This window comes from Pseudorasbora parva, chromosome 4 (assembly GCF_024679245.1).
Source record: "Pseudorasbora parva isolate DD20220531a chromosome 4, ASM2467924v1, whole genome shotgun sequence".
NCBI lineage: Eukaryota > Metazoa > Chordata > Actinopteri > Cypriniformes > Gobionidae > Pseudorasbora > Pseudorasbora parva.
Window position 1 is genome coordinate 43,807,317 of NC_090175.1, and position 23,679 is coordinate 43,830,995.

The 23,679-nt window shown below is 35.4% G+C and overlaps 2 protein-coding genes across 2 annotated transcripts; both read left to right on the forward strand.

Moving 5' to 3' along the window:
* Nucleotides 1–476: 476 nt before the first annotated feature.
* frg1 (FSHD region gene 1) lies at nt 477–12,805 on the forward strand. The gene is made up of 9 exons (XM_067441896.1): nt 477–577; nt 747–811; nt 916–1,038; nt 6,743–6,800; nt 9,223–9,337; nt 9,438–9,542; nt 9,733–9,824; nt 12,357–12,467; nt 12,662–12,805. The coding sequence occupies exons 1-9, from the start codon at nt 516–518 to the stop codon at nt 12,696–12,698; spliced, it is 768 nt and encodes a 255-aa protein (XP_067297997.1). The 5' UTR covers nt 477–515; the 3' UTR covers nt 12,699–12,805.
* Nucleotides 12,806–15,315: 2,510 nt separating this feature from the next.
* asah1b (N-acylsphingosine amidohydrolase (acid ceramidase) 1b) lies at nt 15,316–23,676 on the forward strand. The gene is made up of 14 exons (XM_067441910.1): nt 15,316–15,618; nt 15,844–15,890; nt 16,752–16,842; nt 17,648–17,734; nt 17,926–18,004; nt 18,095–18,169; nt 19,119–19,164; nt 19,286–19,430; nt 19,595–19,649; nt 19,818–19,899; nt 20,976–21,107; nt 21,202–21,325; nt 21,407–21,463; nt 21,561–23,676. Exons 1-14 carry the CDS (start codon nt 15,541–15,543, stop codon nt 21,648–21,650), a joined length of 1,188 nt encoding a protein of 395 aa, XP_067298011.1. The 5' UTR covers nt 15,316–15,540; the 3' UTR covers nt 21,651–23,676.
* Nucleotides 23,677–23,679: the final 3 nt, after the last annotated feature.

The window sequence follows — 23,679 nt, forward strand, 5'->3', positions numbered from 1 at the left end:
GGTATAAGGAAGATAGTTATGGACTTGCTAATACATTTATTTTGGATCATTTTCAACCAAAAAAAAATTATGGACTGCATATTTAAATGTAACTGTAATGCCATATTTCAGTTAAATAATATTGTATTGCCATGCATTATGTCTGTTAAAATACTAGGCTATCTCTGTTCAGAAATTAGTGCACTTGGTGAAATTTATTAATAGCCTAGTTTGTTTAGATTTTTACTTCTGGCGAAATATATTTAGGCTTCAGAATTCATAAAAGTTGTGTTTATTGTAACAAATAACAATGTCACCTCAACCAGTATTTTGATGTGTATTTTTGTAGGCCAATTCGAAAGTTAGCCTACAAAAATACGTCATCACGGCAGTGCATTCTCCGACCGATGGGTGTCTCACTTTACTCCAGCCGCGTCTGTAGTGCGGTCCTCTCGGCCACCGTATACACGCAGATCTGTTTCAAAACTCTTTGCTGGCAAACGTTTTGATTCAACTGCCTTTAACCTTCTGTGATCATGGCAGAGTACTCACACGTCAAGTCCACCAAGCTAGTGCTAAAAGGGTTAAACGATAAGAAGTAAGTCGTTCGTTCTTTGTTGCGTTCATAAAAATATCGATTGATTCTGAATGTTCTATACCGTCTTTTCTCTAATTGATGCAACTTATAGCTTTGGTGTGTAATTATCCTGTAAATATCACAATTATTTCCGCTGATATAAATGACCTGCGACTTCCGTATTGTGCAGAAAGAAGAAAAAGAAGGACAAGAACAGAAAAAGAGAAGATGAAGAAAGCAAGCTGGATGTTGTTGGTATGTACTGTCACTTAAGGATAGATACAACTTGACTAGTGCAGCTTATATCTTTTTATAAATGCTGTATGATCTGCATTTATCTTTGTATGATGCGTCATTAGGCGGATGGTGGTCAGTGAAGAGTTTCGGTGAGATCACCGGCACAGTGGCCATAGAGATGCACAGCAACTCCTACATTCATGCACTGGACACTGGACTCTTCACTGTAGGAGCTCCACATAAAGGTGCTGATTCTATTTGGCCTCATTCTACTCCTGAAAAGTTGCAATTGCAAGGCAGCTCAGTTTTTCTTAGGTTACAAAGAAATGTCCACAGTCAAAAAAAAAAAAAAAAAAAAAGCCTGTATCTGTAGTAGAACTTTTATAGCATCAGGAGCAGTTTTGTTGCATGTGTATTTGTATTTCTTGTTCTACAAAAAGTACCTACATCACTTCAATTAAATTAATTGCTGTTTACTGGCAAGACTATTTTGCAAGCATATTTTGTGCAAAGAACTTTGACTAGTATAAGTGAAACTCAAGGAATATATTAAAATAATACAAAACATATCATGACCCCTTAAAGGTAGGGTAGGCAGTGTTTTTCATACACTTTTTGCTATACTGGTTGAAAATGTACATAATCTTTTGGAAGTCTCAAGACCTATTTACACTATTTACCTATTTACACTCCAATTGGAGTGGACGAACATTATTTTGGTCCTGAGACGAGATGTTAGATGTACTTCCTGCCTGTCAACATATGTATTTCCATACATCTGCGTTCAGTGAATTTTTAATAACTGAGTGTCTATTCACATTAAGTGCAAATAGCGTGCCTTTTTTGCAAGTGTTATTCGCACTAGCTCTGCCTAACAATGCCTGGCTGTGCCAGACAACATTTTTTTTAAAAAAACGGCCATAATTCAACGTCCTAATTGGCGCAATCAGTAAAGCATATGCATGGCAAATGGATCACTGTTTTGTCACGGTCAGCGCAGCTTCGAATCCACCTTTTGCAAAGCTTGCTCTTCTCTTTTCTCATCACAAATTACATCGGAAAGGCATTTATTTTCAATAGAAAAATAAGAATATTTTCTAAATGTGAAAATAGTGCCAAAAAAAATCTTTAATAATAATAAAAGCATTTATTGGTTAGGTATAGGTGTGAGGAGGGCTTTTATTGTCGCTTTAAGGTGGCATTCCATTTAATAATTTAAATAAAAATAATAATTTACACTGTTATTATTGCATCCTGTTAATGTACAACAATACTGAGGTAAAAACAGTGTGTATCTGTCAAAATAAATGATAAATTACATGTAACTACTATTTATATGGCAAAGAACAGCTACTTTTATATGGTGGAAATAGAATATATCACTATAGCAGTGTAAATATCATCTATCGCTAAGAAAATGTTATTTTCACTGCTTGTAAATAGAATCGAGTTGCTATTAACACTTGGTTTAAATAGCTTCTATAAGTATTTGCACTTAAAGTAAATAGCAACTAAATTCTTATAAATTGAATTTAAATAAATCTGAAACTGCTGCTATCTTACAGCTTATGATGCACAAGTGCATTATTGTAGTGGTGAGACATAAAATGTTAGTTTACATGAACTAGTTGACTGGGGTATGTACCATGGTATGTAGTAGGGCAAGACCGAGAGTCTGGGACATTTTACGTTGTGGTTTTCGTTATGCTTATATGCCGCAGTCATCTGCTGTCGCTCCTTTGTTGTTCCTCGCTTTGTTGTTTAAGAATATTTTATGATTAAAGCTACGATTACATTTGTTTAACGTCCGCCTCCTTCATCCCTGAATTTGTACTTTGTTAGTTATGTTTGAGCACTTAAATTTACATTATTTTATTTTAATTAAATAGCCACATATACTGAATTAATACTCATACAGTTTGCTTTATTTGAAGTTTGTTAATTGTAACGCAGTGCTGTTTTACTTGGTCAAAACAATCACAATAAAATAGTTTGAGTCTGTTGAAATTTCTAAACATTATATGTTATACTCACTCAATGGCTGGTATGAGACTTAGAGTATTAATTAATTAATTTTTAATGTTACTAAAAATAAAAAGCTGTTTCTGATTATGCTATGTTAGCTACTTAACAAAATAGCATTGTCTCTGAGGCAGAGTACAAACATGGTACTCACGGTAAATTAAGAAAACAGTAGATTCAAAAAATAAGACTAACCGTATTGAACTATATAACAATGATCCGTTTCCTGTAGTTGAATGTATCTAAAGAGTTGCTCACTTGTCTAATAAAATGCAAAACATATATAAGCGTCTTTATTGTTTCAATGGTTTCTTTGGAAATCGAGGGTAACGTGGACATGACATCATTGACCGATGACATTACACTGGTTAAAAAGCGGATTTCTCTTGATTTAAACATAGTTGGAAACATTTGGGATAAATGTAAGTAAGTACACAAAGTCAACAAAATGTATAACATAGTTAACATATTATGCCTTTAAGGCTGTTTTAAAATAGACTTTGTGAGATATATTTGCAGTATTTTCAAGCAGCGAGCAATTCTTTCTGTGCAATTATACGGCACTGTATTTTTTTGCCATGCGGCTTTTATATTGCCTTTTAAATTGAAAAGGTCCCTCTAATAGCGCGGAACAAATAAGTCTCAAAAGGAGAGATGGCTAGGTGCTGCTGTTTCTCTGTTGCTCTCAGTACGAAGGGATTTAAAAACCTGAATAATGTTAGGGATCGTCAGTTGCTATTACCGAAGCCATTCATGCAAAGCACAGACCAATTTCATAGTTCAGTCACCAGAAGGAGTTGTTTACGATTGTTTTCTTTCCAGCTTCATTTTCTGCTTTTTGCTGACCATTGGCTGTAAGGATCAGTCTTTACATCAGTCTGGAAACACCATTGAATCTGTGCACGCTCCCTAAAATCAATTTAATTTAGTGGTTGAGACCTGAAATTAGGAAATGAATGACCGTTCCTGTTATTGACACCCACTTCATGACCAATGCATCTGTATGATTACCACACCTCTCCAGAAAAGACATGTGGTAGATGCGCAAACAAACACACTCACACATAAACTCTATCATATAACTTTGTGAGCATATCACTGGAACACTCTTGCAGGATTCAATAGCTTAGATAATTCATGAGTTCACCATATCCACACAGGGTATCCGCGGGGTCTTGAAAAGTCTTAAAAGGTGATAAATCAATTTTGGGAAAATTAAGACCCTTATAAAGTATTAAAAAGTCTTATCACGGCTTTATAAAGTCTTAAATTTTGAAAGTATTTTGTTCAAGCTTTGTCAAAAGAGTTTGACTCCATAAAGTATTTATGAATATATTTCTTTTCATCCCCATAAATATTAAAAAACAACGGGGCGCTCAGTCTGAGATCGGCTCGGAGCGCGCGCGCCACGGATGGAAATTAGCACTGCCACCAGCCAAATGCGGCTGATTTAGAGTTGTGGCGGGTAAACCCGCTTCACCTACCGAGCTGTTTCACCTCTTTGTAAACTTTGTTCAATGCATGCGAGTGCTGCCGTATGTGCGCATATAACCAGTCGTTTTCTCCGTCATCACTCGCGTGAAGACGCGCTGTGAGACTCGCGCGCGCTGAGAGAAGATCTGACGCTGTGCATCATCCGAGAGCGCGCGCGAGTCTCACAGCGCGCAAATATTGAGTTTTCTTTCAAATCTTGCGCTTAAACGGACAAACTCACACAAGAAGTATGTCAACATGTCCATCTTGATGAGTATCCTAGCAGACATAGTCTGAATATGCCTTAAGTGAACTGTATAGTATGCACAGTCGAGAAAGACGAGCATATCCCTGCCTCAGGTCTTAAAGGCGCAGTAGCCTTTACTGCTGCCTGAGTGATGTCCTTATATTTAGTTTGACATTAAACAATGCTCTTGATTGAATAGCTTTTGTAAGTTTAATAAGGATTAATCTTTCATTTAAACAGTTAAATATGCAGTTATTTTACATTTGATTACTTTATTAAATTTCTGTACCTTTCTGCAGGCCAGTAGGCCTGTACATTATTATTTAATGTACACATGAGTGAGGTCGAGTTAAACATTTTAGTTTGAATTTTATTTTTCGGTTTTCGGCTTTTGTTTGTTCTTTTTTTGTTTCGGCCAATAATTTTAATTTCGGTGCTTCCCAATCCCTACTGACAATGCTCAGTATGTTGTCAACACGCTTCAAAGATGCCAGAACGAATAGTTTCATTCTTGGGACTAAAAACCATAAAACTGGAAGCCATAAAAGACCACAAATCTTTGTTAAAATGTCAGTATTTCATTGAGACTTGAGATTAAATAAACTGCCCAAGTATTGTAGAGCTTGTAGTATTAATTTGTTAAAAACAAAAAAGTGGCTGGTAAAAACATTGAGTTGATACATTTCGAAAAAAGTTAATTTCCATCCCTGGCGAGCGCTGTCTACGGGTGACGTCATGTATTTTGCGAAATGCGCAGTTAGGTGATGTGTCGCCCTCCATACGTTGTAAAACAGATATGCAATATAAACAATACAAAATTGGCCTACGATAGAGATTTTAAGTTTACATTCGACTACAACTGTTTATTAAAGGTTTGTTGCCGATTAGAACTTGAAGTGCGATGAGGTCTTAAAATATTTTGAGAAGGTCTTTAAAAAGTCTTAAAAAGGTATTGAAATTAACTTCAGGATTCCTGCATATACCCTGCCACAGCAGGTTGAATAGAATATCAGCTTTTGGGTTTACTCTTTTTTCAGACATTCATGGTTGGAGAAAAACTTACTATTAAAATACTACAAGACTCAATAAAATAAAGTATTTTCAAGTAGTAGATAGGCATTTTTTGTTCTTTGTATTTTATATTTTTATATCAAATATTTTGAGTTTCGTTATTCTAAATTATTAGCCATGAAAAATGTATTTCCATGAATATTCAGTTATAATTAAGACATTTAGGGTCAGTAATATTATTAAAGGAAATTAGTTTTATTCAGCAAGGATCCATTACATTGATCAACATTAAAGACATTTATAATGTTTCAAAAGGAACACTAGTTCTAACTTTCTATTCATAAAGAATCCTGGGGAAAAAAAGTTTTCACACAAATATTAAGCAGCACAACTGTGTTCAAAATTTTCACTATTGATAATAAGTGTTTCTTGTGCAGCAAATCCACACACACACACTTTATTGCCAAAAGTTTTGGGACGTCTGTCTTTACATGCATTTTAATGGCATCCCATTTTTAATCTGTAAGGTCTAATATGGAGTTGGCCCACCCTTTACAATAGTACATGAGTTTATGGGAATTTTTGACCATTCTTTTAGAAGCGCATTTGTGAGGTTGGACGAGAAGGCCTGGCTCGCAGTCTCTGCTCTAATTCATCCCAAAGGTGTTCTATCGATTTGAGGTCAGGACTCTGTGTAGGCCAGTCAAGTTCCTCCACACCAAACTCGCACATCCATGTCTTTATGGACCTTGCTTTGCGGACTGGTGTGCAGTCATGTTTGAACAGGAAAGGGCCGAGCCCAAACCCTAAAAAACAACCACACACCATAATCCCACCCATTGCACTTGCTGGTAATGTAAGGCTTGGATGCAACTTCTCGTCCTTGGAAACCCATTCCATGAAGCTCTCCGCACTGTTCTTGAACTAATCTGAACGCCACATGAAGTTTGGATGTCTGTAGCTATTGACTCTGCCGAATGTTGCACTTTGTTTTTCTGCGCACTTTAACACCTAACACTTTGTGGCTGAATTGCTGTTTTTCCCAATTGCTTTGTTATAATACCACTAACAGTTGACCGTGGAATATTTAGTAGTGACATTTTACAAATGGACTTATTGCACAGGTGGCACTGGCAACCTATCACGGTGCCAAGCTGGAATTAAATTTTTAAAATATATATGTCTTATGTTTACAGAGGATGAAGGTCCAGATCCTCCTGAACAGTTCACTGCCATCAGACTCTCAGAATCCAGGTAAAAATACTGCAATTACTAACCGTACCTTTAAAAGGACCTTGAGGACAAAAGTGTCCTAAATCATTTTTTAATTTATTTTTAAAAATACTTCCCTTAATCTGAGTGGTACAAGACTTGGCTACTGTTTCTAAGTTTGCCACCTGAACACAAAAAAAATACATTGACCTTATTTTACAATGTTAAGTGGTTGGGGAAAAAAATCCTTAATTTGGCCTTCGTGGACAAAAATTCCACCCATAGGAATCAATGGGAATTTAATAATTTCAGAGCTTTTTTTATTTGTCCAAAAAAAAATTAAAATCCAACACAATGATGATCATTCATACACATAAATAAAGGGGTGAGTCCGTACAACATTCTGAATGTGGCAAACACTCACGCGCACACACACACACACACACTTATTGCATGGTCAGATTTGTCTAAGCATGTTTTGGCATTTTTGTAAAGTCTAAATCAACAAAGATGTTTTTGTTTTTCATATATACAATTTTAACTTTTTTATGTAAAACTTAAGAGGTTAAATTTGTTAAAACATAGGTTTATAGAGTTCAGTCTTTTTGCAGCTATGTATCCATTGGGTACTTTTACTGACATATAGTGGCTACTGATATTTTTTATTTATTTCAATTTTGTACCAACATAGGTCCACCAGATGTCACCAAAGGTATCACATTTTTTAGGTTTTGGCTCTCTGACAATTATTATTGAAGCTAAATCAATATTAAATATAAATAAAGTATATATATATATATATATATATATATATATATAAAATTATGGTACTTTTAATGGTAAATACATTAAATAAATAAATAAAAAACTGCATAAATTGATAGTTTTTATATTATTAAACATATTGATTTTTTTTTTTAAAAAGCCAAAAGTGTCCACGAAGGACCAAATGTTATATGAAGGTCTTTTGAGCGCTAAGCATGTTTTGGCATGTTTCTATAGTCTAAAAAAACAAAGATGTTTTTTTAATTTTTATTTACAATTTTAACTTGTGATAAAATGTAAAACTTGAGAGGTTAAATTCGTTAAAACATTGGTTTATAGAGTTAAGCCTTAATGCTTGTTGAAGCCATTGGGTACTATTATTGTCATCTAGTGGCTACTGAAAATTATTAATTTTATACCCACATAAGTCACCAGATGTCACCAAAGTCATCACATTTTCAGGTTTTGGCTCTATGAACATACTGGAATTGTTTGATTTACTAAAATGAAAGGTGGGGTAAGTGCTATCTGGTAACCGTTGTTGATATTTCAAATCACCAAAACAAACACGCCCCTACCCCCAAAAAGGGTCTCGCCCCTATTTTAATAGCTCCGCTCAACACATACGTATCTCAGGGGCATCAACGGCTATGGCAGAATCTGTGTGTATCTAATCCAGGTCGAATATTCAATGAAAAAGTCATCCCTTCTATCACAAAAACACAAACCGTTCTTGTGAACAACTCGATAGTACACAAGCACACAGTCCAGCTAACGACATATTACAATTATGACAAGATTAGAGTCATAGCGATCACAAAATCACACACTGTTCTCATGAACAACTCTATAGCACGAGCCGACAGTCCAACTAACTACATATTACAATTATGACAAGATTAGAGATAGCGATCAAACTGTTCTCATGAACAACTCTATAGAACACAAGCACGACAGTCCAGCTAATGACATATTACAATTATGACTGGATAAGGGTTATATAGATCATGAAAAGAGTAAGCAAACATATATTAGGAGTATAGTATCTTACTTGTCGGAGACATTGTGTGAGCTGATGCTTGAAGCACACAGTGAGGAGATTTAGATGCTCCATACGGTGTGGAAATGAACGGGTCTTTATCATCGCTGAAGTGAGCCACAATACGATCGCAAATGGACTAACAAGTAAACATGACACACGAGCATATTCAAGCAGCATATATTAGGCTAGTTCTCGGCTAATGTCCGTCATGTGTGACTCGTGTTTTTAATAATGACGTGCACAGAGCGAGAGCGAGCGTTCTTCTCACCATCAATAGTAGACACGCCCCTTACCTGCTGATTGGCTACAAGTTTGTTATTCCACTCGGCCCGTGTCCTTTTTCTAAAACGGTTTTGAAAAAACACTTACCCCACCTTTAAATTACTAATAAATATATAAAAAATAAATAATATAAAATAGATTTATTTTACATAAAAATATGGTACTTTTAAAGGTAAATAAATTAAAACATTCAACAAAAATAAAAACTGCATAAATGGATAGTTTTTATATTATTGAAGATATTGATAAAACATTTATTTAAAAAAAAGTTCTGAGGTCACACCTAAGGACAAAAGTGTCCTCTAAAGACCAAGTAAGTAAAGTATTTTTGAATTGATCATGTGACTAACTTTTATCTGTTTTGCTGGTTTCTAGGATAGCACTGAAGTCAGGGTATGGAAAGTATTTAGGTATAAGCTCAGACGGTGTTGTGATTGGACGATCAGATGCCATCGGCTCGAGAGAACAGTGGGAACCAGTGTTTCAGGATGTGTGTAAATCTGGCAGTCAAATAAATTCACCATTTGCAATGAAAAATGTTAGTTACAATTGGCTTTTTTTCTTTCTTTTTTTCTTATTGTTTTAATTAGGGTAAATTGGCATTGCTTGCTGCAAACAGTTCTTTCATCTCATACAGTGAGAGTGGAGACATAGTGGCCAAAAACAAGACAGCTGGGGACGAGGAGATGATCAAGGTGAATCTCTCCTGAACTCAGTCAACATCAAGATGAATTGTTTTAGGGATTTTTGTTGTTGTCTGAAGGACAAAATGATTCACAGACAATGTATTTTATCTCAGCACACGCCTATTGCTATTAAATTACACTACACTTTTTCCTAGAATAAAGATTAGCATTATTTTACATGCTTATCTGTCCTCCGCAGATCCGTTCATCCACAGAAAGAGAGGTGAAGAGAAAAGATGATATTGCAGAGGAAGACCGGGGTAATGTCAAGAACTGTGAGGTCAACTATGTGTGAGTGCTTGCATTTATTATTAGGCCTGTCATGATTATTTATTAATTGTCTAATAGTGCTTATTCTATCTGATCACAATCATTTGAGGTAACTGCTGTAATTGTGCAGATTAAATGTAATTTTCCATTGAATATAAGCAAACACTGTTGTAAACTAAAGTACATAGTCTTCCTTCATGCAAAATGAAGGTTTGTGGGTTTATTCATACTGCATTGTATTTATTATATTGTAATATACACCAATCAGTTATATCATTATGAAGTGAATTGAATTACACTCTCTGATGATGATCTCTTCATCACAGCACCTGTTAGTGAGTGGGATATATTAGGCAGCAAGTAAACATTTTGTTCTTAAAATTGATGGGTTAAAGGCAGAAAAAATAAGCATACTTTGAGCGACAGGGGCCAAACTATGGCTAGACGACTGGGTCAGAGCATCTCTATAACTGCATCTCTTGTGGGGTGTTCCCGGTCTGCAGTGGTCAGTATCTATCAAAAGTGGACCAAGGAAGGTACAGTGGTTAATCGGCGACATCGCTTGAAGGCTTAATGATGCACGTGAGGAGCGAAGGCTGGCCCATGTGGTGCGATCAAACAGATGAGTCTCTGTAGCTCAAGTTAGTTCACAGTGCATCGCAGTTTATTGCGTATAGGGCTGTAAAGCTGCAGACCATTCAGAGTGCCTATGCTGACCACTGTCCACAACTGAAAGCCACCAACAGTGGGGCATGGACCACGGAGCAATGGAAGAAATTCACCCTGCAACTTAAAGGATCTGCCGCTAACATCTTAGTGCCAGATACCACAGCACACCCTCAGGGGTCTAGTGGAGTCCATGCCTCGATGGGTCAGGGCTGTTTTGACAGCAAAATGGGGGGCCTACAAAATATTAGGTCATAATGTTATGCCTGATTGGTGTATTTGATATATATATTATGTTTATAATTAATATAATTATAACATCACTTACGCTATAAGTGACAAACAAACCAGAATTAAATCATTAATCACAATTATTTGTATGACAGTCAAACGTCAGCACAAAATGTATGACCGTGACAGGCCTGTTTATAACCTTTGTAGAGCCCTTCCAAAATTAAGGATTTATTTTTATATTTATTTTTATGGAGGTTTATTTCTTTGTTGAAAAGAAGAGTTTTATAAAAAGGAAAAAAAGAGTCATTAGCTCATGTGAATGAGTATTTGAATGTTGGAATGGGGATTCATATTGTTGGAAATAAGAAACTATCTCTCTAAGTAATTTTCAATGTGATTCATATTTGTTGAATGTTTAAAGAAAATTCTTGCAGTTGAAATGTAGGAGAACATCACACAAAGTGTTTTTTTTATTTTAGTGGAAATATGTTTATCCAATGAAGTGTTCTGATGGTGACCCCTGAAGTTCAAGGGGGCGGGATGAGGAAGAAAAAATAGAGAGCTCGTGGGGACTCGAGAGCTTGTGGGGAAAATAGAGAGCTCGTGGAAAAAAAAAAAGATAGTAAAAAGTTGAATGAGAATTAGAAAACAAGGTATTGCAAGAGGAAAAAAAACCCTTTCTTTGCATATAGTGTGTTGAAAACGTAGAAGAAGTTTGTTTGTTGACAGAGTTTAACGAATTACAACAGTTAAAGAGCCATTGGCATTGAGTATTCGCAAGATTATGTTCGGGAAGGAAGTTAATGGTACTTTGAAAAGTGGAGCGAACTGGAAAGAGATCTAAAGTGAGTGAGCAACGTGCATCGAAGATTGACTGATTGCAGCGCGAGAGCACAGCTGTTGTGTGTGTGTTGTGTTAAGTGCTGCACATCGGGATTCACTCGCGGATGGAGTTCGTTGGGACATCTTTATCATCATCGCTGGATGGCTCCAGGTTACTGCTGTTCTTTTCTATGTGTTTCCTTATTCTGGACCCGGATCGATTTCCTCGAGTTGTCATTTCTCTGGATTTGTGAGTATTCAATGTGGTGTCAAATTACAAAGAGCTCCAACGTAGCGCGCCAACGATTGAACTAAAATCCCAGCTGGGTTAATGTGATTTTCTGGACTTGATGTGAATTGTGATTTCATTGTTTAGATTTCCATTTGAAAGGATTATTTTCCATTTGAGGAAAAAAAAAACAGAATCAAAAGAGTTCCGGTTTAATAAACAAATTTTTACTGTTCATTAAACATTTTTTTTGTGGTTTCCTGGGGAGGAAAGGAAAAGTGGTAAGGTAATTTTTTTTTTTTACAGATCATAGATTTACGTTGTGAACTGTTGAACACCAGTTTGTAATTACTTCCAATTTAAATTGTTAAAACACTAAACTGACACTTATAGTGGTATCTGAAGATCTGGGTTTTGTGTTTAACTGAAATTAAATAATTTAGAAATGTGCCTCTCCCCAAGTTAGTGTCTTTTGGAAGGTCCCCTAGACATAATAGGCCATATTTACTGGTGAGAGGGCTACACCTTCAATGAGATTCAGAAGCTCTGCTGTTTTTTGAGCATTCAGTACAGTAAATGTTTATGTGAATGTTTGCCTACAGGAAGAAGTTCCAGAGTTTTCAGGATCGGAAGCTGAGGGTGAATGAGGAAGACGGCAGTTCTCTGAAAAAAGCCAGAACAGATGGAAAATTCCATGAGGCGCTGCTGGACAGGTAAGACGACTGATTTGTACTGAATAATAGATGAATGTAGCCTGTTAATTTAGATAATCCTTAGATTGAAGAGAAGGTGGCATGTTGATGCACCCCATTGGAGGATTTATTATAGATGCTGGTATATGAAACATTGTGAGTATGCTAACATTTCTACATTATTAATGTTTTTTGTTTTTGTTTTTGTTTTTAAGGAGAGCAAAGATGAAGGCTGACAGATACTGCAAGTGAAACCAGGAGCATTTTTTGTTTGTTTGTATGTTTGTTTATTTTAATTTGACATTGTCATGAAATCTGCCATTTTTATAATAAACTATTCACTGTTCAAAAGAATATAACCCTCCGCCTCCTTTTGTTTTATTAGACTAAAATTAGTCTTATGAGAGTTTGTAGTAATTTGTCTAATATTGAACTAAATGTAAATCATTTTTCAAATTAAATGGATTGTAAACAAAACATCTGTTGTTTTATGACATTCATACAGTATATTATATAAATAAAATATTCACAGAATGAAGAAAAAAAATTGTAGAACACATGGTAATTCTTAGAATGTTTCCGACTGAAGTCATCAGTGTTTATGTGGTGTGACTTTTGATATGTGACATATGAAAATATTATATTTTAATGAATGTAGGGCTGGTTACACAGATAGGGCTTAGATTAACATTTGAGTAGCTTTTATGCAATTTTTTAAAATATGCAATTTAGTCTGGGACTAGCCTTTTGTGTGAAACCAGGCGATAGCAGTTACATTTGAAATATGATTATATACAGGTCCTTCTCAAAAAATTTGCATATGTAATAAAAGTTCATTATTTTTCATAATGTAATGATAAAAATTAAACTTGCATATATTTTAGATTCATTGCACACCAACTGAAATATTTCAGGTCTTTTATTGTTTTAATACTGATGATTTTGGTATACAGCTCATGAAAACCCAAAATTCCTATCTCAAAAAATTAGCATATCATGTAAAGGTTCTCTAAACGAGCTATTAACCTAATCATCTGAATCAACGAATTAACTAAACACCTGCAAAAGATTCACTCCCAGCCTGGTTCATTACTCAAAACCACAATCATGGGTAAGACTGCCGACCTGACTGCTGTCCAGAAGGCCATCATTGACACCCTCAAGCGAGAGGGTAAGACAGAAAGAAATTTCTGAACGAATAGGCTGTTCCCAGAGTGCTGTATCAAGGCACCTCAGTGGGAAGTCTGTGGGAAGGAAAAAGTGTGGCAAAAAACGCTGCACAACAAGAAGAGGTGACCGGACCCTGAGGAAGATTAGATACAACCCCATACCATGACAGACCCTAGCTTTTGGACTTGTTGCTGGTAACAGTCTGGATGATCCTTTTCTTCTTTGGTCCGAAGCACATGTCGTCTATTCCTCCTAAAAAATACCTGAAATACTGATTCATCTGACCACAGTACACATTTCCACTGTGTGATGGTCCATCCCAGATGCCGCAGAGCCCAGAGAAGTCGACAGCGCTTCTGGACACTTAACATTGGGCTTCCTTTTGGCACAGTACAGTTTTAACTGGCATTTGTGGATGTAACTACATATTGCGGTACTTGACAAAGGTTTACTAAAGTAGTCCCGAGCCCATGTGGAGATATCGCTTCTAGATGAATGACGATTCTTTATGCAGTGGCGCCTGAGGGATCGGAGATCACGGTTGTTCAGCTTAGGCTTGCGGCCTTGTCCTTTACGCACTGAAATTCCTCCAGATTCCTTTAATCTTGTATTTATGTTATGCACTGTTGAATGTGAAATATCCAAATCTCTTCCTATCTTTCTTAGAGGAACATTGTTTTTAAACATTTCAATAATTTTCTCACGTATTGGCAAACTGGCGATCCTCTGCCCATCTTTGCTCATAAAGAATTAGACCTTGCTTGGATGCTGCTTTTGTACCAAATCATAATTTCAATCACCTGTTGACATCACCTGTTTTAAATCACATCATTTAACCCTTTTACCTCATTACTAGCCCTAAATTGCTCCTGTCTCAACTTTTTTTGAAATGTGTTGCAGGTCTAAATGACAGGAAAGGATGCATATTTACAAATGACATGTTGACCAGACAAAACATTAAATATTTTGTGTTCATATTGTCTGCAATGAAATACAAGTCAAAGTAAATTTAGAAATCACTAGGCTACTTTCTTTTTTTATTTGCTTTTTCCAAACTGTCCCAACTTTTTCTGATTTGGGGTTGTACACACACACACACACGTAGTGTTTCCATGTTTTATGGGGACTTTCCATTGGCTTAATGGAGTTCATACTGTACAAACCGTATTTTCTATCCCCCTACACTGCCCCTGCCCCTAAACCTACGCATCACAGGAAACATACTTTCTCAAAAAAAAAACTCCTTCTGTATGATTTATAAGATGTTTTCCTCATGGGGACCTAAAAATGTCAAGGACAAGGATTTCGGATATTGCCATCTTTGTAGGGACATTTTGTCGCCATAACATAGGGATTTCCAGCCCCTCCCCCCCACCCACACAGCTCTGGGAAAAATTAAAAAACCACTTAACATTGAGAAATCCATGTTAAGTGGTCTTTTAATTTTTGTAATTGCTATGTAAAGTAAAATGTAATGTATCTATCTCTCTCTCTCACACACACACACACACACACACACACACACACACACACACACACACACACACACACACACACACACACACACACACACACACACTGTTTGTTGTTGCACTTCCCTCTCCAACCGTTAGATGACGCAGTACATTCGCTTATTTGTTTATGAGTCGATTTTACCTGTTTGTTTCGGGAGAGGTAAAATTATTGTTTCTCATTACAAGCCTAATTCAAAATAAATAAATAATGCAGGACAGACTTGTGCTACGGATTGGTAATGTAAATTAGAGATAACCCCAAAGACAGAAAGTGTTAAGTCATCTTTTATTGTGTAACTCATTGTTATGGTAACTCCCCCGGTGTCTTCTGGGTTTGTCACGAGAATCATCTCATCAGCACTTCCGTGTTCACAGACGCTCAGAAGTCTGAGGAGTGCGCGCGTCTCATCATGATCGTCAAAGTAAACGTCTGCTGTTTTATTCTCTCTTTTGTTTTTATGCGCTTGTATGCGCAATATGTACCACCGGTAAGTCACCATCTAAGGTCATATGACAATACTATCTATCGTTTTGGTTTTTGACATTGGTTTTTACATTTTTAACATTGTAAGTTACAATAATAGCAGGACTGCAGTCGTGTGTTTACACGCCATTGGACTGTTTTATAACTTAAATGACCTAGTTAGTGCTGTTGGAAACCACCGGTTTACAGTAAATGTGTGTTAAAAAAACGACTGGTGTTTGTGTTTCAGTACACAGAAGAATGCAGAAGTGACATGTATCCTCCAAACGGACCAACGTGAGTATGACAAATGAAAAAATATGGATTATACAATCTCCAAACACTTCTGTCAGAGTATAACAATGCTATTCCCAAACTTAAATAATTTCAAGCATACATTTGCATGTAACAAAGTTATTCAACTAAAGGAGAGCAACGAACCGAGTCACACAAGAAACATAATAAAAGTGATTTCTTTCAAAAGTGAAAAATTAATTTGTACAGTAATTTATTCGAAAAGTATATTTTAGATATTTTAGTATTAAATAAGTGAAAACAAGTCAGGTATTTTGTAACACCTTTTATTATGCAAATGTTATGCAATTAATTATGCACTTACTACATATGTAATATATGGTCACATTACTTAATATTATACATAACTTAAAATGTAATATTGCATTTTTTCATATGTAGTTTTTTTTAGTGCAAATACAATTTTTGCAGCTTTAAACAAAACAAAAGCTTACAAAGCACATTCTTTAGTCAGTTTTAAAACACATCTTAAAACTTTTTTTCAGGATTGCTTTTAATTGCTTTTTATTTGTTGTTTATTTACTGTTATTTACTTTTATTTTACTTTTTTCATATATATATATATATATATATATATATATATATATATATATATATATATATATATATATATATATATATATATATATATAATATTGTTTTTTTGTGATGTGAAGCAACTTTTAAAGGCGCTATACAAAATAAATTTATTATTATTATTATTATTTTTACTACTAGAAACTTTTTTTTATAGTACATCTATAAATCAAAGATTTCTTATTATGAATGTTCTCAAATGTAATTTTAAAATGTGTTGTAGGGAGAGAATAAGAAAATCTGTTTTTTAATCTCTGTATTTTATAGATTTAAAGGTGACGTGTCCTGGTATACTGTTGATCTGGACTCACCACCAAGCAAAAGATGGACAGACATTATTACAGACAAAAAGAAGGATGTGAGTTCATACCATCACTCTTTCAGTGATCTATAGTTAAATCTACTTACAGCAACAAAGGAATTGCTTAACCAAATGTTTTGCATGACAGATAAATTCATTTGATTGATAGTGGCCTTGTTAGATTTCAGATGTCCGATCATCTCTTCTGATTTTTTTATTGTGATCTGTGAATAGGCCTGTCACTATCATGAATTTTGTGCATTCGATTAATTATCATACAAATTATTGTGATTAAATAATTGTGTTTTGTCCGTGTCACTTAGAGTCTAAGTCTAATGTGACATTTTTATTGTATATAATATAATACAAAATATATTAAAATTGGCCCATATTATTAACTTTAATGTTGTGAAAATGTATAATATTTATAATATAATACAGTCTGATTAAATCCACAAACCTTCATTTCAAATGAAGATTATTGTGTACTTTATAACAGTGTTTTTTATATTCTTTATTATTTACTCTCCTCCAGATTATGACTCCCTGCTTCTCCCAAAAACAATATCACACATTTAACAACATTTCTATACGTGCTTAAATTGACCTTATTTGGTTAGCTAAATGTGAAATTTATTGCATAATTATTGCAGTTATCTCAAATAATTGCAATCAGGTCAAATAACAAGAGTCAGATGATTATTCAATAAATGTGACAGGCCTAACTGTGAACTAAAAGTGAAGTGAAACCCAAAAGTAAACTAAAAAGAGATGATCTGCTGATCAGGACTGATGTGTTCTTGAGCAACTCTCAGTGACCATTACTCAGATGTTTTCAAGAGCTCATGTGACTTTCTTTTAGATGGCGAGCATGATTCAGGCTATCAGAGATCTAGCAGATGCCTTTGTTCCCAGTGGGAAGCTCATCGACCTAGTAGACAAAGAGTTGGTGAGTTAAAAAAGATTCTCGTAGTCTAGCATATCACTTTGTTTTTATGATGCTAAACCATCATTTACTGAAGTATACAAGACTCTCAAATCTCATATCTGGCTGTCATACTGACCTACATACCTGTCACACATCACCTGCATAATGACATAAGCTGTAATAGCTATAAGGACTGATGTGTTTGTCCACAGCCCTTGATGGTGGACACACTGCCTTACCCGTTCAATGAGGAGATCAGAGGAATAGCATCAGTGTCTGGTGTTCCTTTGGGTATGAAATGCATCCAAACCATTGTGTTTCACGCTGTAAAATAATACATAAACCTCCAACTCACACCATCAACTGTTCTCTGTAACACAGGTGAGGTGGTGCTCTTCAACATATTTTATGAGGTGTTCACCGTATGCACTTCTCTGGTTGCAGAGGACATCAATGGTGAGGATATCATCAGTATACAGTATGCAAGTTACCAGCCATTGTTTTAATCTACTCGCATCAAGTTCAAAATACACTTTTATGGACCTAGCTTACTGGATATTATTCGGCGCGTTGATAAAAATCGCAATGTGAACAGTACAATATCTGTGTACATCCGCTCACATGCGCACTATATTCATAATGGTAATAATGCGATTAATGCGTTTACATGACTGTTTATTGTGATTTTGTGAAAAACACAATAAACAGGAGTAGGCCACCTAGTTTAATGTGACTGTGGTTACACGATTATGAGCTTAATCACATTTGATTGATCGAAGTATTGCATTTACATGAGGTAAAATTACATTTCACAATATTGTCAAAATCCTATTATATTCGCATTATGAGGGTGCATCATGTAAACATAGTCATTGATAAAAATAGAAATTGCTTCTTGAACAGCAAATCAGCATATTGGAATGATTTCTGAAGGATCATGTGACACTGAAGACTGGAGTAATGATGCTAAAAAGTACGCTTTGCGCCTCAGGAATAAATCTGTCCAATCGATTATTCGTGATTAATCGTGTCCAAAATAAAAGTTTGTGTTAATATTATGTGTGTGGGTTCTGTGTATTATTATATATACATAATAATTATACACAGTACACACACATATTGTGTAAACACAAACTTTTATTTTGTACATGATTAATTGATTTGAAAGCACTAATATAAACAGAAAAGACTCCTAAATTGTAATAATATGTCTCAATAATATTGGTTTACATTATTTTTGATCAAATGAATGCACTCTTGGTAAGAATTAAACTTCTTTCAAAAAATGTATCTTACCAATAATATTAATCTTACTGACCCCAAACGTTTAACAGTAATGTATAATATCCAAGTATTTAATATGAAGTTGTGCCATTTGTGAAAGATTATATTGTTTTAACTCTAGGCAATCTCATCCATGCAAGGAACCTGGACTTTGGACTTTTCATGGGGTGAGTTTAGTGTCATTGTTTTGGCTTTTGTTGTTGACATACTTCCTCTATATATATAATTTATATATAATGTCTAAAACATAAAAATTCCAGACTGTTATATGGACTTATCTGTTAACAGATGGGATTTGAAGAACAGGTCATGGATCATTACAGAGAAGCTGAAGCCACTTATTGTCAACATCGACTTCCAACGGAACAAGCAGACGGTCTTTAAATCCACCAATTTTGCAGGATACGTGGGCATGCTGACTGGTATTCATGCGGTAAGGGCGGATGAGTTGATTAGAATTCAAATCCAGGATCCTTTTGTCTCTGGCTGTTTGTAGTTTCACTTCTGCAGTGTAACAGAACTGTGAAAGCATGGATTGTTGGTCAATAATCACATTGCTCCTGTCACTTGTCTCTCTGTCTTTTGTTCTGTTTGTAGCGCTCTTTCACACTCACTATGAATGAACGATTCAGTCTGGATGGAGGATACATTGGTGAGCCTTTGCTCTTTTATTCACCCGCCTGATATTTGCTGAGCAAGATCTGTTGAAGCTTTTTTTTTTCACAGGTTTTTGTTTTCTTCATAAAAGATTACTTATTTCATTTGATCGGATCGTTGGTGTATAGTTGTGTTGTGACCAAGTGTTTGATGTGAATTACAGGGATTCTGGAGTGGATCTTGGGGAAGAGAGACGGCATGTGGATGAGTTTTCTGACTCGTTCTGTGTTGGAGAATGCAACTAGGTTGGCTAAAGATAGTTATTTAAATATATAGATATAAATATACAGTAAAATGGTCATACTTTAGATATGGGTCCAAACCTCACTGACTAAAGTTATCTGACTTTTGCTAAACTCCTAATTGCTGTTTTTTAATAGATAGTAAGGTAGTTAAGTTTAGGTATTGGGTATTAATATGTGCTTTATCATAGTAATATTGATGCTAAAAAAGCAACTAGTTAAGAGTGAGAATTGGACCCTAAAGTGTTACCATATATTTATTTTTTTGAAAGGAGTCTCTTATGCTTACCAAGACTGTGTATTTGATGAGAAATCCAGTAATATTATGAAATGTCTATTTAAATATGTTTTATTCTTGTCATAACAAAGCTGAATTTTAGCATAATTATTCCAGTCTTCAGTGTCACATGATCTTTCTGGAATCATTTTAATATGCAAATTTGATGTTCAAAAAACATCATCATCAATGTTGAAAACAGTTTTTGCTCAATATTTTTGTGAAAACTGTGATACACTACTATTTACACTTTGGGGTAATATATAATAATATATAATATATAAAGTAATATTTAATAAAGAAATAAGTAAATTAATAATTTTATTCAACATTATAATGATACATTCAAATTATTCTTTTTCAAGTTATTGTTCATCAAAGAATACTGAAAAAAATGATTAAAAAAATATTAAGCAGGAAAACCTTTTTCAACAATGATAATAAAATTATTAACAACTGAGCACCTGTAATGATTATATTTGAACTCCAAATCAGCAAATTAAAATGATTTTGGAAGGATCATGTGACACTGAAGACTGGAGTAATGGCTGCTGAAAAATCAGCTTTGCTATCAGGAATGAATTAGATTTTAAAATGTATTGAATAATATTCAATACATGAAAAATATTTATAATAAAAATAAAAATGCAGTCTTAGTGAGCATAAGAGACTTATCTTTACCTGAACTGAAATAAGATGTTGCTTTTTTTGCACAACACTGAAGTAATAATCAAAAGAAAATACAGATAGATATATCTTTGGTTTATGATGATGATTTGGATGTCGTGGTCTTCTTTTTTAGCTATGAAAGTGCCAAGGCTCTGTTGTCTGACACTAAGCTGCTGGCTCCAGCCTACTTCATCCTCGGAGGAAACCAGACGGGTCAAGCCTGCATTATCACCAGATCCAGAACACACAGCATCAATCCGCTGGAGTAAGCATTGAATTTATACTCTACAGGGTAAAGTAGGTGTGTGAGTTTTTTTGGTTAGAAACTGTAATAATAAACTTTGCACTATGCATTTCAGGCTTGATGTGAAGAATGGCAGGTGGTATGTGTTGGAGACCAACTATGACCACTGGAAAGAGCCTCTGTTTTTGGATGACAGGAGAACTCCTGCTATGAAATGCATGAACCAGACCACGCAGAATGTGAGTTTTGCTCTTGTAAACAACTAAATCATGTTTATCCAGGTTGCCAAATAACAGTGATTCATGACCGCATTCTTTCAGCATATCTCCACAAAGACAGTCTATGATGTCCTGTCCACCAAGCCAGTCTTAAATAAAGTAGGTTTATCATCCATTACTGTTAGCATTTTATGTATCAATTTGAAGCACATTTTATGGATTGTTCAGTAACGCTTCCCTTTATGGTGCTGTGCAGTTGACCACATACACTACTTTAATGGAGGTGTCTAAGGGAACATTGGAGTCTTATATCCGTGACTGTCCTAACCCCTGCATGCCGTGGTGATGGACGGCGTCTGGCCAAGCAGCATTACTGGGACAATCTCATGTATGTTAAGGAATAGCATGGCCACGCAAATCAAATTAACAATTAAAAATCAGTCTTAGATTTTAAAAAGGTTTGCAACATCTGCATTTGAAATATCAAACAGCAAGAGCAGCCTACTTACCAGTTGTCTAAAAATGTGTTGCACTGAAAATGTGTCATGCAAATATTACAGTATTTCTGAATTGCTAAAACACTTTTTTTTTAATGTTTCTCTCGCTTTCTCAAAACCTTAACACAAATCACCAAACTTAAGCTGCACTGTCAAAATCTTTGACTTGTCTTAATATATCAAACAATTGCTTCAGAACTGTTATCTTTACCCAAAACCAAACACTGTTTTGAAATAACACACACATCCAGCTAATGTATAAATACTACACAGCAGTCATTACACACTACAGAGATAAATGCAAAACACTGAACTCAGGGCAGAGCAGGGAAAAATGATTTTTATCATCAAGTACTTGCAAACATAAAATGTAGTCACAAACCAAATATGCAACAGATCTATTGTAAGCAATGTCTTGAAATCATTCTGCCTCAGCATCATGCCTCTGGGCATGGTCAGGCCACAGGACCTCATCAACGTCACAGGCAATCCTGTCCCTGGCTAAACAACGGGGAAAGAATCCTTTAGCATGCCGAATCCAACCTTGAATTGCTTCCAGTCCTTGTCACATGCTGCATCCATTGACTGAAGGAGATTTCCCTGTGCATAAGGATTTCTGTCATAGACCTTCCACCTCCAGTCCATGCAAGAAAAAATTCTTCAATGGGATTAAGGATGGGCGAGTATGGTGGGAGGCACATTTATAAAACGTGGGTTATTTTCAAACCACTCATTGACCACTGTGAAAGTTCACATTATCCCAGATTACCACATACATGGGATGCTCTGCCTGCTCATCACCTTTCTGTTCACATCTCAGTAGTGCTTCCTGTAGAGAGCATCCAGAAATGTTAGAAGATGGGCGGTGTTGTAAGGCATGTGGCAGTCTTTCAGTTCTATCAAATAAAACCTCTTTTTAGAATTGTACACAGGCCTAATGCATTGAAATGTCACCAAATATGTACAATACTATTATATAAGTATATCACTGCGAGAATTTTTAATCCAATTTTTAGAGATGTTACAGTAATTTACTGAGACATTCCACAACTGTACATACTGTACTGTAAGTTTGAGGGACCACAAATGATAGACTTACCTGTTCTCTTCTCTGAATGTCCTGACAATGGAGGTCACAGAGAACCTGCTTATATTTGGTTGAACACGCAGTCCTGCTTCCCTCATACTCATTCCATGAGCCAGAACATGGTGTATAATTGTTGCTCTAATTTCATTTGAAATGATGGCTCTTGTTCTTCCTACTCCTCCTCGGTCTCTTCCTCTTCTTCCCTCCTGCCCCCATTGTGAAAATCGCACATGCCATTTGGATTTGACATGGCTTTATATCCTGATTACTGGTTAGGTGCAACACATTACTAATTTGAAACAGGGGTGTTCAATTTTGAGTGCTTGTGTGTTAACGATGACAACAGTGTGTTGCTCGTGTTTCACTTTTGGGGGCCGTGTTGTGCCATTCTGAGTTAAGTGCACCACAATGCTACATGTGCTTTGTGAATGACAATGGGTTTACAGTTTTTGACAAAAAGTGATTCCGATTTGCTTGTTGTGTCTAACCATGTGATAAGTGTTTAAAGTTCTGCAAACTGTGTGATTCAATCAATAAAGTGGTTTGTACACTTGCAACTTTGCAAATTTTGAAAATGTATTTTAGTGTTTTAGCAATTGTGAAATGCTGTAATTGCATGGGTTTTTGTTTTTCAAATGAAATTTGTGGGTGACAGGATAAATCAACACTACTGTTGTCTTGTAACTTTATTTAACCTCATCAGAGCCAGCCATTACATTGTATGAGAGGGGAAATGATCAACCAAAAATGATTTGCACAACTAATGTCAATAAAGCATGGAAATTCAGTAT